Raw genomic sequence first — 20,743 nt, forward strand, 5'->3', positions numbered from 1 at the left:
CTGGGCACAGCTAGAATGGGTCGTGGGTGGTGCATGGATGGATTGATCGTCCCTGAGGCTGAGGAAGGACGTGGAACGTTAGTTCAGGCTTGCAGATTATGAGAACTGCCGGGGTGTGTTTTGCTAACCTTTCCTGAGCACATTGTGTGCGTCCCGCCATTTGTGGCTTGGCGAGAGGAAGCGGCAGACGGGCCAATGCAGGGAAGGTTGCCCTGGATAACACACCCTCCCTCCCCCATTCCTCTTGTCTGAAGATGCAGCATTGTCTTGGCAGGGTGGAAGGAGGGAAGCCACCCCACTCGGAAAGCTTGTGTGAAAACTGCAGGGGCTCCTTCTGACAAGCTGGGGGGGGGGGGGCTGGGGGGGCTAGAAACCATCCCCTCCCTCCCAGCAGGCCCAGAGAAACCTCACGGAAATTCACAAGTGGGTTATTTTCATTTAATGTACCTGCAGCTGGATCAGAGGCCTGTCTGGCAGAATTCTTCTTTTCCGGAAGGGGTTCTGGCAGGATTGGGACTATGAGGGGCCTTGCCCCCCCCCCCTGCTGGCCCCGGTGAGTAGGGGGTTACGCCTTGAGGTTCTGTGCAATCCAGCCCCGGACTGCTGTCACCTTGGCGTAGACCCCGGGGAAGGAAGGCCGGGCGCAGCCATAGCCCCAGCTGGTTATGCCTGCCAGGAACCAGCGGCCAGACGGCTCTCTGCAGGCCAAGGGGCCCCCTGCATCTCCCTGGGGAGCAAGAGGGAAGCATGAGGGCGCGGCAGCCCTGAGCACGGGGTGGGGGAGGGTGGCCTTGAGGGACTGCCTCTCCCACCCCCTGCAGAGCAGCACCCCAAGGCCCTTTGCTGTTCCTGGCGGCCAGAGGGCAATGCCGTTTGGGCTCACCGAGCAGCTGTCGATGCCCCCCTGCGGGAAGCCAGCACACAGCATCCGGCTGCTGATCTGGATGGGGTAGAACCTCCAGCAGTCCTGCTCCCGGATCACCTGGACAGCCGCCTTCTGCAGTCGCGTGCTCGTGAGCCCTGCGGGTAGCAGCATGCGCACACACACACACACACACACACACACACACACACCAGCACCCCGGTCACATTTCCACCCTGAGCTGAAGACCCCCAAGCCAGGACACCCCCTGGGCTCGGTCTGACGGGGAGTCGGTGGGCCCCGGGCCTTGGATTGAGCTGTGCCCCATGGGGACAGGGCTTCTGGGGAACATCCGTACCCCCCTCCTTAGTGGAGCCCCAGCCGGTGATGACACAGGGCCTGCCCTCACTGAAGACGTGTGTGCGGTCCGGGAGGCAGATGGGCCGGACGGTGCTGGTGTAGCGCAGGGGGGTGGCCAACTCCAGCAGGGCCACGTCGTAGTCCAGCATGTAGCCATTGTAGAAGGGGTGCTTGTGGATCCGGGCAATCTTCTCCACTCGTCCGTCAAGGCCGCTCAGGAAGGGCGTCCCCAGGACAGCCACCCACGTCCTGGGATTGCTGTAGCTGCAAGAGGCGAGTCTGTCAGCCTTCCTTTTGGAGGGCTCAGCACCCGCCCTCCGGGCTGGCCAGGGCAAGCCTGGAGGTTCCTGAGCCCAAGAGGCCTGGCGTAGGGACAGAACGGGGCGGCTTGGAGGGGCCTGGGTCCTCCGGCCCCCTCCCACTCACACGTCAAAACAATGGGCAGCCGAGAGCAGCCACCGCTCGGCGATCACCACAGCCCCACACGCGTGCTGCCTTCGCCGCAGCCACAGGCTCGCCTGCCACGGCCACTCGCCCTGCGCTGCACCGCTGCCCCCCACGATTTTGCTGAAGGCTGCCAGGGGGCCCAGGCCGCAGTCTGCCGGAAAAGGCCAAAGCAGGGGCTGGAGGGAGGGCAGGCCAGCCCAGCCACTCCCCTCCCCCCCCCACCCCATCTGCTGGAATGGGAGCGGGGGGGGGGGCAGCCCGACTTGTATGTTTCCAGCCCCTGATGGATGCAACTGAAGCGCCCTCACGGCAGCTTGACCCAGGGCCGGCCTGCCTCCTCCCACTGCCCCCCCCTCCGCCCCCCCATGTGCTGCCACAGGGTCCGTCCCCTCCCCCGCCCCTCCGGTGCAGCTGGGTCCAAGCCACCTTTGGAGAGGATGGGTACAGTGGGGGGGCGGGGCGTAGGGGAAGTGGGTGGCAGCCCCTCATCAGAGACTCTAACCAGCACTCTGTTGGGAGACCCCCCTCCTCCGACATCTCCGTGTCCGTCCCTTTTTCCAAAGTCCTCCCTCCCCACCGGGCCAGCCGCTGCCCCTGGCGGAGTGGAGGTGCCTGGGGCCGGAGCAGGAGGGGGGTACGCACTGCAGCCAGTCTCATCCCAGCCGTTGCCGCAGTCGATGATGCCGTCGCACTCGGGGTTGGCTTTCCCAATGCAGACCTTGTTGGAGCACTTGAACGTGGAGGGCGTGCAGGGCACAGCTGGGGGGGGTTAAGCAGGTGAGTCCAGCTGAGAGGCCCGGCTCTTTTTCCCCACAGGGGGCCAGAATTCCGGGGCAGGGGCTGCGAGGCGGAGTCAGGGCCGGCAGCTCTGCCTGAGGGCATTTCCTGGCAGGCCGCCTGTCACCAGCAATTGTGGCCGAGGAGAGGGAAGCCGCTGAGGTCACCCTGCCCTGCTGGCTTGCACACCCCACCGACTTCACGCGCGGAGGCTTTTCTTCCTGCCCTGTACCTGGTGGCTGGGTGGCCTTGGAGGCACCGGCTTCCAGCCCAGATGTGGCCAGGCTGGTCGGGCTTTGCTCCGGGCCAGAGGCGGTCGAGGCAGAGGGGCTCCTGGCTCTGAGGGGCTCTGCAGTGCTGAGACAGGATGAAATGGCACCTAGGATCCAACTCTTGAGCTTGGTGATCCGGGCGTAGACCCCTGGCTTCTTGGCTTGCCCACAGCCAGCGGCCCAGCTCACCAGCCCAGCCAAGTAGAAGGTTCCCGGGGTCTCCTCGCAGGCCAGTGGTCCCCCAGAGTCCCCCTGAAAAGGAGGCAGGAGGAAGCATCTCTTGGCAAGCGCAGTGGCTTAATGGTGGGTGCCCCTTCTGTTATGGCCAAGGCAATCCCTCCATAAATAGAGGAGGCCGAAAGTGTTCTTCAGTGGGAACTGGACCCGAAAATGCCCTAAATGCTCGGGGGGGGGGGGCACAGGAGGCCCTTAACCGCCCCCCTCTCCGGTCACCTGGAGGGCTGGCAGCAAGTTCCCTGCTTGACAAAAAGTGGCCAATGGGCAGGTGGGAGAGGGAGGCTGAGGCCTTCCCTGGGGAGGAAAGTGGAGCAGGCAGCACCGGCCAAAGGTGCCTGTCAGGAGCAGGACCCCCCGCAGAGGAGGGGGGGTGGAGAAGGGGCTCCCCTCACTGCCCCGACATCTGGCCCTGGAGAGCTGGGGAGTTGCTCCCGCAGGAGTGGCACAGAGAAGCCGCAACCGCCAGAGTCCGGGAAGGCAAAGGGAGCCTTTGAACTGCAGGGCGAAGGAAGGGGAGGGGCCCAGGGAAACCGGAGTAGCAGCAGCAGCAGCAGGAGGGGAGGGGTGGGGTGGGGTGGGGTGAGGTAAGGTGAGCAGTCAGGCCTGGGAGAGACTCTGTGAAGGGCCATCGATGCTCTCTGAGCTGGGTGGTTTTCGTGCAGGTGTTTCGTGACCCGAGTAGGGAACATCGTCAGTGCTAGACCCCCCCCCCCCATTTCTGTCTGGCACTGTTGATGATACCTAGTTATGACAAGTCTGCAAGAAAACCACCAGGCTCCAAGAGCACCAAGGGCCCCCGTGGTTGTGCATCCTTTGGACTCTCGCTACTGAAATTAGAAAACGAACTTGAATCCTGTTGCAAAATAGTGATACCTTTCCAAACTGCCCTTTCAGCCTTTATGCCCCCCTCCTCCCTGTGGTTGTGTGTGTGTGTGTGTGTGTGTGTGTGTGTGTGTGTGTGTGTCCTGAAAGGGCCAGGGTGCGGGGAAAAGTGCTCCTGGTACCTGGCAGGCATCCACCTTCCCCTCAAGGAGCCCCGCACAGATCATCTGCTCTGAGAGGGAAACGTTGTACAATCCTTCGCAGGTCGCCTGCTCCAGGATCCCGACTGCGGCTCGGTGCAGGTTTTCAGGCTGAGAAGCTGGAAGCCCAGGAGGAAGAGGAGGAGACCTCACAGGGGCCAGCCCAAAGCCCCTGAGCCCCACTTCCAACTACCCCAGGTTCGGTACACAAGGGGAGGGCGCTCTCCTACCCACAGAGCACAACCCGAGGCCCGTTCCCGTCTACCTACCGTTGCCATCCTGGAGGCTGCCCCAGCCTGAAACCAGGCACTTTCTGCCCACGGGGAACTTGTGGGCAGCCAAGGGGAGGCAGATGGGCTGGATGTATCTGCCAAAGCGCAGCGGCCTGGCCAGTTGCAGCACTGCCACGTCGAAGTCCAGGAGGGCGGGGTTGTAAGAAGGGTGGAGCACCACCTGTTGGATGCCGACCTTCACAGAAGAGCTGTCCGTGGCTGAGAGTGAAGTGGTGCCTGCGAAGGCAGTGAGGTGTCCCACCTTGGTGCTGCCGATACAGGAACAGGAATGGCGCCCGGTCTGCCCAGGGGCAGAGCACACCCTTTGCACCTTTCGGGCACCCTTCCCGCCCCGGGTTGAGGCTGGAGGGAGCAGAGCCCGCCTTGGGGGAGGCAGATGTGAGACAGAATGGCGGGCGACTTCCAGGGGTGCCTCGGCCCCGATGGGGCACCCCTCCCTCGGGTTCCCCGCCGCCCCCTCCTGCCAAACAGGCCCCTCCACAAGAGCAGCTGCTCAAACTTCCCCTCAGGGCAGAAACCCAGAGAGGAGCCTTTCAGGAGGGCTCCCACTGAGCGACACTTACTGGTTGAAACAATGTGCAGCTGAAAGCAGCCACCGCTCCCCAATGATCACGGCCCCACAGAAATGCTGGAGACCCTCCTTCAGGGTGACTTGCCAGGGGACCTCCCCGTGGGATGCTTCCAGGCCACCCACAATTTTCATAGCTTTGGAGAAACCAGGCCGCCGACCGCACTCTGCACGTGAACAGGGGACGGCTGTGGTGGATGCAGGAGGGGCTGCCCCACCTCCACTTGCTCCCTGCCAGCTGCACGCCAAGGCCCTACCTGGAGGCTGGGGGCTCGTGGCTGCCGGCCTACTTGAGGCTGGGGAAGCAGAGCCGGAGATGGAGCTAGGGTGCTGTGGGCCGGCTGCGCTTGTGCCCACGGTTGGAGCTGAATGATGGCGCCCAGGGCCTGGCATGGTGGAAGCCGCGGGGCTCCTTGATGTGGCCGTGGTCTCGATGATCCAGTCCCGGAGCCGGATCACACGAGTGTAAACCCCGGGGCGCCTGGCCTCTGCACAGCCAATGCCCCAGCTGACTATCCCAGTGAGGAAGAAGCGCCCAGAGGGCTCTTGGCAGACCAGAGGGCCCCCGGAGTCCCCCTGCGGAAGGAAAGAGCCACGGTGAGTGCATGTTGTGCGGAGAGGTCTGTCCAAAGCCTGCTGAGCTCTGGGGGCGGGGGCGGGGCCCTACCTGGCAAGAGTCAACTTTGCCCTCCAGGTAGCCAGCACACAGCATCCGGTCAGTGAGCACACTGCCGCCATAGAGGTTGCCGCAGAGAGCCTGGTCCAGCAGCTCCACCGTGGCTTTCTGGAGCAGCTCCGGCTTCACTACTGGGGGAGGGGCAGGATGGACGCTAAGTGGACCTTGGCCTTGCTCTCCGGGTAATTCAGCGGGGTTGGGGGCTGAGGTCAGAGTCTGGGGCGCTGCATTGGGCGGAGTGTGTGCCTGCAGCAGCAGCAGGAGGAGGAGGAGGAGCTATGGTCTGCCTGGATTGTTCCCCCCCAACCCCCCTCCTTGCAGCGGACACACCAGGAGCTTTGCAGGGGCATCCAGGGGCTACTCTGGCCTTGCTCAGGAGTTTACCTCCCACCCTCCCGCGGGTTGGTGTGGGAGCAGGAGCCTCCCTTCTGGGCCTGTGGGGACAGCGGTGGCCGCTTGCGGTCCCCGAGCAGCCAGAGGTCTCCTCACACATGGAGGCAGAGTGGACAGCAACATCCCTTTGAGGCAGGCCAGTCAGCTCCAGCCCTGGATGGGGGATTCCTTCTGTGCCGCCCCCTATTTTCCACCTGACCGCTAGGGGCCCCGCTTACGGAAGTCTTCCTTGAGATACCCCCAGCCGGAGATGAGGCACTTCCTGCCCGGGCGGAAGCGGTGGGAGGGGGCTGGCAGGCAGACGGGCTGGATGTATTTGCCGAAGGTGAGGGGCTCGGCCAGCTCCAGCAGGGCTGCATCGTAGTCGGCGCTCTCCACATTGTAGGAGGGGTGCTGGAGGATGCGCAGCACCTTGGCCTGGGCCCGGCTGCCCTCGCTGCCACTCAACCGGATGCTGCCGGCCCGGGCCATCCAGGTGCGGGGGTCCTGGAACCTGCAATGGGACAGCTTCAGTCTCCCCTGGCTCCCCCCACCCCCCCCCTGGGAGGGAGGGGGGAGTGCAAGCCACCCCGTCCCTCGCATGCCTGCCTGGGGTGAGGCCCATCCTTCACTTGTGACCTCACACTCCGTTGTGGTTCTCCTGACCTTTTCGATCTGACTGGGCCTTCCCAGTCCTCCATCCCTTTTTCTTCCTGCTTGGGGCTTCTTCTACCCCCCCCCCACCTCCCCCTTCTCTTCTTCTCCCTCCCTTCCTTCCTTCCTCCCTCCCTCCTCCCCATGCTGTAGCTCCACACACACACAGCACATGCTTCCACCTGCTCCCCTCCAGCCTGAGCGAGGGATGTGCAGCTGGGTGTCCCTACTGCCTCCTTCCATCCTTGAGCTGCTCCCTCCCTCCCCCCCCGCCAGCCTCTCCCTCCCCCTTGGCACCAACCCACTGCAGAGGGTGCCAGCCGTGACAGGGGTCTCCCGGGCTTACTCATTGAAGCAGTGGGCAGCAGACACCAGCCACCTGGCGGTCAGGATGGCCGCCCCACAGAAGTGTTCGTTGCTCTCTCTCAGGCTGACCTGCCACGGGAACTCGCCCAGAAGTGCCTCCGATCCCCCCACGATCCGAGTGGCAGATCGCATGGCTGGCCGGGTCCCACAGTCTGCAAGAGAGCATCAGGGACCGCTGGTGAATGGGGGAGTCCAGGAGAGCCCCCCCTCACACACACACTTTCAGCCTCTCGCAAGTTAGGAAAGCCCTAAACACATTTGCCCTCCCCCCTCCCCCGCCAGTTTTATTCCAGGTCTGCAGGTTGAGATTGGTCAGAGGGGAAGATTCCCTGTCTTTTTCTGACGTGGCGAAAGCAATATTTCAGCCACCTGTTTTCCTCCTGCTTGTGGTTACTGCGGCCTGATTGGTCACATTTTGAGTGAGGATTAGCTCTTAAGCAGAGTGCTGCCCAGCCAGTATATGGGAATTGGGATAATTAGTTAGGAATTGGGAGCTGGCCCCTTAAGGGAATGCCTCGTGGTAAATGTAGTTCAGGTATCCTGGGAAATGTAGTCCATGTCATGTGGTCACATCTGTAATCCTGATTAGTCACTGAATTGAGCCTTGGTGGGTTGGGGGAGGTTTCTTCACTCTTGCTCGGACCCCTAGCATCGTGCTAGCCTCTCTCCTCTGGCTCCACTACTATGGGATGAAATAGGGGAAAGATTTCTATCATTTTGCACTATTATTTCAACTATGCAAAGAATTGGACATTAGATGCATCTCGACATAACTGTGAGTTACCTTGAGGATACCTAATATAATCCAATAAAAGAAACTTTGTATGGAAGAATTTGTAGCGTTATCTGTCTTTATATTCAACAATTGAATCAAAGGACAGAATAATAAAATAAGTAGATCTGAATTCCTGCAAACCCTCAGTAAAAAGATGGTGGGAATTTGAATCTGGACTCCCCAAAAGTAAAAGCTATTGGAATTCGTGTGATAAAGCAAAGTATATTGAAATCAGGACTCCCAAGTCAAAGCACAATGCTAATCTGAGTCTCCAAGGTAGAGATATAACTAATCATATTGCCTGAATATTCTCTCTCTCTCTCTCTCTCTCTCTCTCTCTCTCTCCCCATCTCTCTCTCTCTCTCTGCAATGGAAGTTTTTACAGGGTGTTTGGATGGTTGGGAGGGGCTAAGAATCCCCCATTTCACAAGAGGCAAACAAGTAAAGTCCTCCCTGGGTCTTCGCATCTCTGTTTATCTGCTATCTCAAAGACTCAATTTGCACAACAAGGAGACTGTGAATAGCTAAGAAGAGCCAGAAATTTGCCTCTCAAGGGAAACAATTCTGTTCAAGTTTTAAAACCTGTTTAAATTTTCTGAGTCTTTCTTGTGCCCTCTAACACAGAAATTGCATTTCTCCAGCCCAGAGGATCCTAAAAAGAGGCCTTATACGGCCAGTTTGCAACCTGGTATCCAAGCAGCAAAGTCATAAAAGAGGTCTCTGGCCAGTTTATTGCGGGGTCATAAATCGCCGGTGGAGAGCTGTCTCCAGAGCAACGGAGCACATCCCCCCTCCCCATAAGACACAAGTCTGATCCGAGGAGCCTAATTTGAACAAAAGAAGCACTTTGCCTTTCTAGTTAATGACAGAGCTAGAAGATTTTTCCCTTTACTGAAAATTTAAAATTTAAAGGCCAGTCTAAAGAGAAATTATCTAACCACAGCATTTATGCAATGGATTACAGTATTATTACATTTCTTAAATGACTTTGTACAAAAGTATTCTATATATTTAATGACTTTTCCTTCCAGTCTAATCTGCTACCATTCAACTGCCAGCCTATAGCACCATCTGGTGGTCAAGTAGAAATTTCACAGAGAATTCAATAAAAAAATTTTTTTACTTTTGCCACCCAACTCAACTCCAGCTCCATCACTGAAGAGGCCAACCTGTGCAACACCAGTGTCTTCCAGACCTAGCAAGTACCACTGACAGGCCATTTTGTGCTCTGCGTCAACGTCTTTCAGACTTCTCAACGCACCCCCTAGCAGCCAACCAGCGTGCTTCATCAGCGTCTCCCACACATTGCAAAGCACATCTCTAGTGGTCAACCTGTGAAATTTTCTGAATTTTCTCAAATTCAGCAACACGCCTGCAACGCCACCTACATGGTCAAGTACTGAATTTAGCAGAAGTTCCTACCTTCTGCTACTTGCTTGCAGCGCACCCTAGTGGAAATAAAGGGCATTGCATGGAAAACCTCTAAATTTTCCAAAATTCACCTTTTGCTAATTTGAAGCATGGCAACTTCTTCCGCCATAACAGATGTCTCTGATGTACCAGAGGACTCAAACCTTCCACCCACCCTTGATGTAAACAGGGAATCTGGCTCCCAAAACCCAGTTTTAAATGTCCAAACCTCCGGAGAAGCAGCAGTACCTCAGAAAGCCTATGACCTCAGACAGCATAGGAAGCTCACCAAACCTATGGAGGCATGCTGTAGGAGGGATTGGGACAGGCAGTATCACTGCTATACAGACTTATGGTTGGACCTCCTGGGTATCTGCGAAGCCCCAACAATCCGCACATTGCAGAACTAGCTAGATGACCTTCTCCTACGGATGGAAAGACAACGAAAGTAAACTCAAGTACATCCAGTCAAAGCTGGGTGACCCAAAGCTCCAAGTACACATTCAAGGCTTCAATGAGATTAACAAGGAACACGAAGAATGCATTAAGAAAGGCAAAAATGCCCTCCAGGCAGCGCTCAACAACGCGCTACGCCTGGAAGTAGTGTCAAGGGAGTGGGGCACATCCGACATAGCTCCTCAATCACATGTGCCTTCCTTCCACTATTCCAAGTGAGAAATCAAATAAGTTCCTGACCAACCTAGCTGACAACTTTGTTGTCCAAAAGGTAGAGGGTGAAACTAGAGGGACAGCCATACTGGACTTCATTCTTACAGAGAAGAAGGAGGGAGTTGAAACTGCAGGAACCTTGGGTGGGAGTGACCATGTCATACTAGAATTCAACATAACACAAACACAAGCAACAGAACATAATGATACCAGAGTCTTGGATTTTAAAAGTGCTGATTTCAATAAACTCAGAGAGAACTTGGGAAAGATTCCATGGATGAAAATCCTAAAGGGGAAAACAACTCAAGAATCTTGGGCAACTCTAAAAAGTATGATCACAGAAGCCCAGACCAGCACAATACCACTGAGAAAGAAAAACAAGAAATCCAAGAAGAAACCCGCATGGCTACACAAAGATCTCTCTGGCAAATTGAAAGAAAAAAAGGACAAGTACAAAAAATGGAAAGAAGGACATACAACTAAGGCAAATTACCCAGCAGATTAGCAGATACCCAGAATCTGCAAAGACGAAGTCAGGAAAGCAAAGGCTCAGAACGAACAAAGACTTGCAACAAAAGTCAAAGATAATTTTAAAAGTTTCTTCCAACATATAAATAACAAGAAAAAAATCAAGGAAACAGTCGGTCCACTAAAGAGAGAAGATGGCAAGGAAGTAACAGGCAACAGAGAGAAAGCAGAACTGCTTAACTCATTCTTTGTATCTGCCTTCACGCAAAAAGAAACTATAGCTCAACCCACCAAAAACATAACTGTAAAAGACAGACCAGAGATAAAAGTTAAAATAAGCAAAAAAATAGTAAGAGAACACCTGTCTGATCTTGATGAAAACAAATTACCCGGGGCCTGATGGATTACATCCCAGAGTTTTAAAGGAGCTGGCAGAGGTCATCTCAGAACCACTGCACCATATCTTTCAAAAATCCTGGAGCACCGGGGAACTACCAGAGGACTGGAAAAGAGCTGATGTGGTTCCCATCTTCAAAAAAGGGAAAAAAAACAGACCTAGGAAACTATAGACCAATCAGCCTAACATCAATACCCAGGAAGATACTGGAAAAGATAATTAAAAAAAACAGATCTGACAACATCTAGAAACAAGTAAAGTAATAACTAGCAGTCAACGCAGGTTTGTTAAAAACAGATCATGCCAAACCAATCTTATTTCATTCTTCAACACAGTGACTAAATTAGTAGACCAGCAAAATACTGTGGACATAATATATTTAGATTTCAGCAAGGCATTCGACAAAGTAGACCACAACCTACTTCTTAGTAGGCGAGAAAAAGGTGGAATAGATAGCACCACCACGAGATGGATTCGCAACTGGCTGGCAAACCGTACTCAATGAGTAGTCCTTAATGGGTCTAAGTCTACGTGGAGGGAAGGAAGCAGTGGGGTGCCACAAGGTTCCCTCTCAGGCCCAGGACTCTTCAATATCTTCATTAATGACTTAGATGAGGGAACAGAAGGGGAACTTACCAAATCTGCAGATGATACTAAGCTGGCAGGAATAGCTAACACCCAAGAAGATAGGCTCAAGGTCCAGTTGGATCTTGACAGACTAGAACTGGGCGATAGCTAATAAAATGAAATTCAGTGGAGAGAAAAGTAAAGTCCTACACTTAGGCAAGAAAGACCAAAAGGACACATACAGACTGGGTGAAACCAGGCTCAATAGCAGTAACTATGAGAAGGATCTTGGAGTCTTAGTGGACAGCCAGCTCAATAGGAGCCAGCAGGGTGCAGCGGCAGCCCAAAAAGCTAATGCAATCCTAAATTGTATTAACAGAGGGATACAGTCAAGATCAAGGGAAGTACTCATACCACTCTATAAAGCCTTAGTAAGGCCACACCTAGAGTACTGCATCCAGTTTTGGTCACCATATTATAAAAAAGATGTTGAAACTCTAGAAAAAGTACAGAGAAGAGTAACCAGGATGATGAGGGGACTGGAGGCTAAAACATACAACGAACGGTTGCAGGAACTGGGCATGGATAGTCTAGTGAGGAGAAGAACCAGGGGAGACATGATTGTGGTCTTCCAATATCTGAGGGGCTGCCACAGAAAGGAGGAAGGGGTCAAGCTATTTTCTAAAGCACCCAAAGGCCAGACAAGGAATAATGGATGGAAACTGAACAAGGAGAGATTTAACCTGGAAACAAGGAGAAACTTTCTGACGGTGAGAACAATCAACCAATGGAACAGCTTGCCCTCGGAAGTTGTGGGAGCACCAACAGTTGACTTTCAAGAAGAGATTGGACTGCCATTTGTCAGAAATGGTGTAGGGTCTCCTGCTTATACAGGGGTGGAGTTGGACTAGATGACCTACAAGGTCCCTTCCAATTCTGATTATCTGTATCTAAGAAAGCCACCTCCCTCCATCCCAAACTGGCTAGATCTCAGGCAGGTTCCAGCATCTCGTGGCAAATCTCTGTTGCTGTCTCTCACTATCCTTCCAGAGCATCCTCCCTTCTCAGTGTCGCATCTAAGGCCTCCAAAGCAGCAAGTTACGCTGACCGAGCTTCAGAAGCTGAGATAGAAGTGGCGGTAGCAGAAGCAGATTTGCGTATCACGACGGGGGTGACACGGCAGAAAGCAGAAATGGCCAAACAACAGGCAGAAATGGCCAGGGCCAAGTGGAGTTGCTCGAACGACAAAGAGAGACAGCAGCAAAAAACAGCGCGGGCTGCAGCATTGCGGAAGGTGGCCGACAACGCCTCCTCCAACTTCGACCTTGAAGAATTGGAAGAAGATAGCCTAGACACACAGGTCAAGGCCTACATGGATGAGTAGCATTCACTGTGAAACAAGCAGGTAGAACTGGCACGGTTAGTTGGCAGTTTCCCAGAACCAAGGGATCGAAGGAGAGAAGGAGAAACTACAGACTTTACACGCCAGTCAGAAAACTGACGTCGTAAGACCTAAGACTCAAGACTCCCTTTCCAAAGGCAGCAGACCTACCCCAATGTCCCAAGACCTGCTGGCCAAGCAACTTTCCCTTCCCCAAAATATCAAACCTAACCCTACCCCTATATCAACGTGCAGCGTACCACACAGTACAGCGGGGAGAAGAGCTACTGGACTCTGTATAGAGTCATTCAATGGAAGTTCCCAGTTCTCACTGCCGCCTGTGTTAGTATGGGATGGGATACCAAACGACCACAGCCAGATCGCAACACCCGAGGTAGCAAGCAGCATTCCTCACCTGAAGCACCTGGCTCATCGCTTTCCTGCTCTAGATCCGGAAGCAGAAATTCTACTACTATTGCTGGGAGTTGATGCCCCTTATGCCTTCAAAGGACAGAATAAGCAGTTATGGGATTAAAAATTTACCACCACTGGTTCTGTGGGCCTGGCTAAGTGGTCATGTGACTTGGTGGGCAGCACCTTGCTGTGAATGACATCGAGATGGTCACGCCCAGTCATATGATCGATGTTGCAAGTCAGGGCTATGGCCTCTGTATGTACCTTTTCTCCCCACCCCCTGCCCTTGGGCTGACAAAATGAGGAGGAGGAGGAGGAGGAGGAGGAGGAGACCTTGCTGAACTTTTCTGCCCCCTGCTTCGTGTGCACACAAATAGGACAAACAGCAACCACTAGCTGTTTCTTACCTTCCCAGGGGTGGTGCCGAACGTGCAATTCCCCCCCCCCCATACTACTACCTCTTACAATACTAGACAACACAGTTCCAAGACCTAAAATGGACACCTAACATCAAAAACATCATCAAAAAAGCACAACAAAGAATGTTCTTTCTGCACCAACTCAGAAAGCTCAAACTGCCCAAGGAGCTGCTGAAACGGTTCTACAGAGGAATTATTGAGTCTGTCATCTGCACCTCTATGACTGTCTAGCTTGGTTCTGCAACCCAACAGGACAGACACAGACTTCAGAGGATAATTAGGACTGCAGAAAAAGCAATTGCTACCAACCTGCCTTCCATCAAGGACTTGAATCCTGCATGAGTCAAAAAGAGGGCTGTGAAAATATCTACAGACCCCTCACATCCCAGACATAAACTGTTTCAACTCCTTTCCTCAAAATGATGCTATAGACCACTGCACACCAGAAGAACTAGACACAAGGACAGTTTTTTCCCAAAAGCCATCATTCTGCTAAACAATTCCCTCAAAACTGCTCAACTATTTACAAAGTCTGCATTACTATCACTATTAATCTTCCCATCACTCCTTATCACCCATCCCCTCCCACTTGTGACTGTACGACTGTAACTTTGTTGCTTGTATGCTTATAATTTATATTCACCGTTTCCTAGTATGATTTGATTGCTTATTGTACCCTATGACTATCATTAAGTGATGTTCCTTATGATTCTTGACGAATGTCTCTTTTCTTTTACGTACACTGAGAGCATTTGCACCAAGACAAATTCCTTGTGTGTCCAACCACACCTGATCAATAAAGAATTCTATTTGTGCAGGCACAGATAACAGCAAGACTGACCTTAGCTCAGCTGAGGCGCGGCAATCTGCTCTGCCACACAGATCAGCTGAGCTGAGAAACAACAGAATACAACAGTGGTAAGAGTGGGGGCGGGGCCACTTAAAATTTTCCCTGGAGGTTCTCCTGAACCGGTCCAAATCCCCTGAATATGATCCCTCTCTTTAGGCTCATGCACAAGGAGCTCCCCCGCCACTAACAGCCCCCTTCTGGTTTCATGTCCCCCCACGACCCCCGGAAAAGTAGCCTCTCTGGAGATGCTGCCCTGCCTCCCACGGAGGTCAATCATCTTTGCACTCTGGGTCCTGCACTCTGTGGGGTTCAGCCCTCCCTGGAGGGAGGCACCCACAGTCTGTGCCCGTCCTCGAGGGAGATCCGGGGCAGCCTGGAGAATCCCCAGCTTTGCAGAGGTAGTGAGGCCAGCAGCCCCAGTGGTGAGAGACTCACCACATTCGGCCTCATCAGAGCCATCTGGGCAGTCTTTCCAGCCGTTGCACTGCACGCTTCGTGGGGCTACACACTGGCCATTGTGGCAGGCAAAGGCCTCCCCGAGACACCTTCCTGTGAACACAACAGGGGCAGAATTGGCTCCCAGGTTCTTCCTCCCCTCAGCACAGGCACTGGGGGTGGGGGAAAAGCAGGGGGGGAATGTCACTGGGGTCCAGCCATGGTGCTCAGCACCTCCTTTAATTGAGGCGGGAAATCCCTGCCCTCAACAGCCTGGGCTTTTGGGGTAGCCGTTTGGCTGCCCTTTTCCACCCTCCTGCCTCTGCCCTCAAGTGACTAGGCCTAAGGCCAAACGGGCCCCAGTCCCCAATGCTGCCCGTGGGGCTGGGGCCCCAAAACCAGGATCCCAGACGGGTTCCACAGTCGACCAGCCTACCTGACTTGAGCTCTGGGCTTGAGAATGTGGGGTCCGGTGGACCTGCTGGAAAGGGGGGGGAATCAGAAAGTGGGCACAGGTCAGCAGCCCGGAAGGGTCTGAGCACACACCACCCCGGTCAGCCCTGGGCCAAAGGGCCAGAAAGAATGCAGGGATACCCAGGAGGGAGGCAGCCCAGATGGTACCGTAGGTGGGCACCCTGATGCCCACAGCTGCTGCCAGTCCCCGCCTCAGGATATCCTCTTCCATGCCAGGGCTGGGCGGCGGTGGAGAGAAGCCGAGGTGGAAGTGGACAATGAGGCTGGCATTGCCCTCCCTGCCAAGCAGAAGCAAGAAGTCCTTACCCTCTCTTCCTGGCAGGAGAGCCTCCCCCCAGGCCAGCCTTCCCGCCCTGCCCACCTGTATTGCACGACGGTACACCTGGAGCAGCTGCCGTCCAGGGGCGAGTCCTGAAAGCGGCTTTTGAACTGAGCGGTCAGACAGGAGAGCAAGAGAGCAGATTGGCTTTGCTGCTGTGCCCATCAGAGCCACAATCAAGCCGGGAGGCCCAGTTTCAGAGCAGCCTCTTTGCCCCAAGAAAAGACCCGGACCATCTGCCCCCTCAAGCAATTAGCCAAAGGGGTGCCTAGCCTGGGCCTTAGAGGAGCCGCTGCAAACCCCAAGCTAGCTGGCAGGATGCATCCCCTCAGCCCTCCCCTCCCTTCTCCAGCCCCTTCCCTTCGGCTTTCCACCAGGGTTGGACCGCCGGGAACCAGGGGCCTCACGTGGGAACAGTTCTGCCAGCCTTGGACAGTCCGACCAGTCTTGTGCACAGCCACCCTTCCCGGAGCGGGTGGGAGCTGCACTCCCGGGGAACACTGAATGGGCGGCCCTTCCCAGTGGCTCACCCACAGCTCACCCTCTTGGGGAGGGGGCATGGGGTCCTTACCAGCTGCTCCAGAATAGGGGTCAGCAGGCGGGAGTAGCCAGAACTGGGCTGCTGCAAACTGCTCCGGTAGGGGATCCCTTGCAGCTCCGCCCTGTGCTCGAAGTGGGCTTCTCGCTTCCCCAGGAGATCTGCCGCAGGAGAGAGCCGTCGATGCCAAGGGCCCCTCCGAGCCCTGCCAGCTGACCCAGCTGCCTAGCTGCCAGGGCCTTGCCACCCTTTGGGGCTGCCTGTGGCCTTAGCCATGGGAGAGCCAGTGCTGAAAGGATGGGCAGGCCAGCTGCCGGGCTCCTCTTGGCACGGATGCCACAGAAGGGTCCTGGCACAAGATGAGCACCGCATTTAGACCCTCCTCGTCTAGCCAAGAGGTTTCCTCGCCCTGCCCTTTGCTTTGCCATCCTCAGAAGACACACATCCCGCCCCCCGCCCCCGTCACCTTTGCAAGTGTCCTCCCCCGCCCCGCTCCCATTTCCCCCAAGGCAAGTGATGAGGGTGCTCCCTGCCTCCCTTCCCAGAGGGTGCCAGGCCCACCAGATCCCTCTCCTTAGACATGTTCAGCTGGCAGGTCCCAGGAAGTGCACCTTCTCCGTCTCACTAGCTTTGCCCCCCAAGGGCGGCTGGTCTCGGGGGAAAGGCTCAGTCCAGGTACGGCAGGGGATGCTCGGCGCTGCTCGGTTGGGCGGGGTAGGTTCCTGGTCCCACCACCCAGGGGCTCTTTCTCTTTCAGTCCAGTGGTGCATCATACCTTTTGTGGGGGGCTTTAAGCTCCATTGGGGACCCCAGGGCGACCCCCAAGCCCATTTCAAAGCAACTCACACACAAGGATGCCCACACACAGGGCTGCTGCGGTGCTGGTGAGGACGGTGGCCAAGGCAGTCCGGCTGCAGGTTCCACCGCCAGCCACGGGCCGTGCTGTCAGTCGCTCCAGTGCCGGCCTTGAGGGGATGCCTGGTAGTCCCATGGCTGGATGGGGCTGGATATGGAAAGAAAGAGGAGGACACGTCCCTGCTCTCTGCTTCCTGGGTCCGGAGCCCTGAGGACCAGCGCGGCCTCCCACGACGGCTGTTGAGGCACAGGAGGCCCACCCCTCACGGGGCAGAGCTACAGCTGCTTCCCTGGCACAACCAGGAAGCCTCAAGAGGGAGGCAGACAAGCAGACCAAGAGACCCACCTCATGGCCCAAGTTACCCGAGGGGATTACATGGCGTCCGTCTGAATGGACAGCTCCGAAGGCCTCCGCTGGCCTCTGCAACCCTTGGAATGGAGAAGCAGGTCCCAGAGCCGCTTTGCCGCGCAAATGGCTGGTTATTCGTGTATTGTTTATTTTTTCAGTCCCCAGCTTTGCAAAGACCCCTCGGGGAGGTTTATAAGCCCAGTGACGAGGAGGCTAGAAACCGGGAGACTGTGAGTTCTAGTCCTGCCTTAAGACCTGGGCCAGCCATTCTCTTTCAGCCCTAGGAAGGAGACAATGGCAAAAACGTTGCCAGGAAAACTGCGGGGACTAGTGCGGGAAGTTGCCAGGAGTTCAAAGGGTGCACACCTACACACTCACCGAACAAAACCCCAATAACTACCTAGAAATAAGATTGCCCACCCTGCTCTTTGTCCCCAGAGGGGCCCCAGGGTGGGTCCTTCCCCACCATAGAGGGGGGCTTCCCTCTGCCGTGCTCAGCCAAGGCTTGGTCAGGGGGAGCTGGCAGCCGAGGAAGGGCAGGGGCTGATTACAGATGCCAGTCTGCCAGGTAGGTTGCTGTGGTGCACCTGGGCCGGGAAGGAAGCTCCCCTCCCCCCCCCCCGACCCCGGGGCTGGTTCACTTCCTGACTGTGCTGGCAGCCGTTCTCCCGCCAGGGGAGCCGAGGAGCCTCTCCGGGGGGGGGGGAGTCCTGCAGCGCAGGAGCCAAGCCAAGGTTTGGCAAAGGCAGCTTCTCTTCCTGCCACATAAACAACCTTGAGGGCTGCTAAGGCGCGGGGGGAGGCCAAGAGAAATTCGATGCAGCGGGTGGCTCTCCCTGCCCCCCACTGGAGGGGGGTTGCCTGTGAGGCAGTGGGAAAGGGCCGCCTGCCTTTGTGTGCCTCCGAAGGAGGGGGCTTGCTGCCTGGCAGGGGCATCCCTGCCCGTTGGTGAAAGGAGGCAGTCCAGACAGCAGACAATGCCACATTTGATGGGGGCCTCCCCGTCCCCCTGGCCAGCTTGCATGTCAATGAGCCGCCCGGGGACAATGCGGAGCAGGTGAGGCAATTTGGAGCCAAGATCCTCAGAGCCTCAACCTGGCCTCCTCCTCCTCCTCCTCTCCCGCCCAGAGGCAGATCCTGGGCAGGCTCACATCCCAAAAGAGGGCGAGGGTGGGGACGGACCAAATTAGGTTCATTTGCCTCCAACCTTGGTCGTCGCAACTCCTTTGTGTTCTCTTCCATGTCTGCATTCCCACCCCTCTTAGGGTTTTCCCACAGGTGCAGGATCCGTTCCCGCTCCCAGTCAGTCGAGTGCTGACCCATCATTTGGGCTCGGTGCCGGAGCAGAGAGAGCCGGACTGGCCCAGAGTGTCTTAGCCGCTCTGATGCCAAGGTGGGACTAGAACTCACTGTCGGGGGCCTTAACCATTAGACCAGACTGGATCTCTTTGGTCATTTTGGTCTCCTTAAACCTCGGGCTGGAAGAGATGACGGGCTTTCAAGAGGAGGGAGGGGAACCTGTTCAGGATGGACAGACGGACGGACGGACCCACACACGCACACACACACACACACACACACACACACACGTCAGCTGGGAAGTGCAGGAGAGGGGAGGGGTCGGGCCAGGGCTGCTCCTCCCCCTCTGGCAGGCTCAGAAAGATGGGGGCATTTCCGATCAGCTCCCATTACTAAAGGGGGGAGGGGCAGAGAAGGACCCCAGGCACAGCCCACCTCCCACCTCCCGCCCTTTGGGGGAGTGGGATGATCCTACTCCAAGTTAGTTCCATGCTTTTGACCAGGAACCCCCCCCTGGCCCCCGCTCCCAATCTAGCTGGGGATGGGTTAGACAGCTAAGGGCCCCGCAGCTAAGGGCCCCTCCGGGCTCTGTGGTCCCTTCTCTGGGCATTGCCAGACCTGCGGCTCATGGCTGCCAGCCGGCATCCCTTCTCTGAACACACGTGTCTCCCCCCCCACCCCGCTTATCCCTTTGCATGGTCTGGACCCCCCAGCATTCTCTTGGCTAGTTTCCCCTTGGTTGCCCAGACTGTGCACCGAGGGGCCCAACCCTCCCTTGGTTGCCCCAGGCCCTGCCTTAGCGCTGGGCTGGGCTGCCCGCCTCCCGCCCAGGCTGGACTCACCTCCTGAGCAGCCACTCCTAGGCGAGACAACTCTGGTGCCCGACTGCTCTCACCCGCATCCCCTCTCTGGCTCTCAGGTTGGGGTGGGGGAGGGGGGGGGAAATCCCTTAAAGGAACCTGAGCCGCCTGGAACTGCCAGGACAAGGCGGAGCTAAGTCAGATCCGGGACCGGGAGCCTAAAAGGGCAGCAAGCTTGGTCTTCCCCCTTTCGTGCTTGTCCATAGAGGTGTCACCCACTGCCCCTCATGAACGACATGTTATCTAGTTATACAGTATGATACATCGTTATTGATAAATGGATGAGTTAGATAGAGCAAGAAAATGGATCTGAAACGTATTATTGAAAGTCAATGGTTATAAAGCTAAGGATAATAGAATGAGTGACATATACGATAGAAAATGCTGATTAGAATGACTATAAATATATACAAGTACAATATGGATACTATTATTTTATGCACAAAGGAATATGTACCCAACTGACACCCTGTGGAACAGAAAGGTTTTATATGTTTGTTGTTGTTGTTGTTGTTATAGAAATAAAAAACTTTTATAAAAAAAGAGATGGCCGTGGTTGTTGCTTTTTTGAAAAGGCAGCCGGATGTTCTTGATTTTTTTTTCTTTTGGTTCTCATCACTTGAAGAAGCTTCTTGGATGAGAAGCAAAACGTTTTCAAAGAAAAAAGATATCAACAGCATCCAGGTGTCTTGTTTATTTATACACTTGTCCCATTTACGTGGTCTCTGCACTGTACAGCCCGCACTAGAGCCTCCTAAAAAAACAGTGAAAACTTGATTGAAGTCAAGGCTTGTTAGGAGCAAGAGTCCAAAATATCAAACCAAAACTGAAAGGGCATCCGACCCGAGGACCCTCACCTGTCTACCTAGGGAGTTTCCTAATGCCCAGAGGCTGCCAGGTCACCCAGGTCTTGGGCTGGGCATGCGGTCGCAGAAGGCCTGTGCCAAGCCAGGCAGGATCTCCCAAGTCCCACCAGGGCAGCACTGCTTCCTAAAGGGACCTGTCTGTCCTCGTGGGGGGTGGGCCGAATTAATCAGGGACTGACGGCCCTGCAGATAAGTCAGCCCCAGGCCCCAAAAGATTTGGCTGGTGACAAACAGCAACCTTGACTTACACTGAGAGGAGTCTCAGAATTTATAAAGGATATTGCTGGCCATAACCTCATCGATTTAACCGACACCCCTTTCCCCATTGGCCCGATCACCAGTTATAATAATATACAAGGCTGTGGGATTTACAGTGCAGAAAGCAACTTTTCATACAGCACGGAGACAGTTTGTACTGGCTCAAAACATGTGAATGACCATCTCCTTGACTCTGCCACAGAGGAGGAGGAGGAGGAGGAGGAAGGGGAGGAG

The 20,743-nt window shown here is 55.5% G+C and overlaps 1 protein-coding gene across 1 annotated transcript; it reads right to left on the reverse strand.

Moving 5' to 3' along the window:
• Positions 1–263: 263 nt before the first annotated feature.
• TMPRSS9 (transmembrane serine protease 9) lies at positions 264–19,418 on the reverse strand. Its single transcript, XM_087922929.1, has 20 exons — positions 19,368–19,418; positions 16,869–17,025; positions 16,056–16,183; positions 15,527–15,594; positions 15,286–15,443; positions 15,128–15,172; positions 14,692–14,805; positions 6,887–7,058; positions 6,126–6,400; positions 5,506–5,645; positions 5,096–5,414; positions 4,834–5,005; positions 4,247–4,518; positions 3,960–4,096; positions 2,679–2,970; positions 2,312–2,428; positions 1,649–1,820; positions 1,221–1,486; positions 884–1,020; positions 264–727 (listed from the first exon to the last, which is right to left on the reverse strand). Exons 2-20 carry the CDS (start codon positions 17,011–17,013, stop codon positions 566–568), a joined length of 3,291 nt encoding a protein of 1,096 aa, XP_087779055.1. The 5' UTR covers positions 17,014–17,025; positions 19,368–19,418; the 3' UTR covers positions 264–565.
• Positions 19,419–20,743: the final 1,325 nt, after the last annotated feature.

The sequence above is a fragment of the Pseudonaja textilis genome, chromosome 1, assembly GCF_049901715.1.
Source record: "Pseudonaja textilis isolate UNSWEBS1 chromosome 1, rPseTex1.2, whole genome shotgun sequence".
Classification (NCBI taxonomy): domain Eukaryota; kingdom Metazoa; phylum Chordata; class Lepidosauria; order Squamata; family Elapidae; genus Pseudonaja; species Pseudonaja textilis.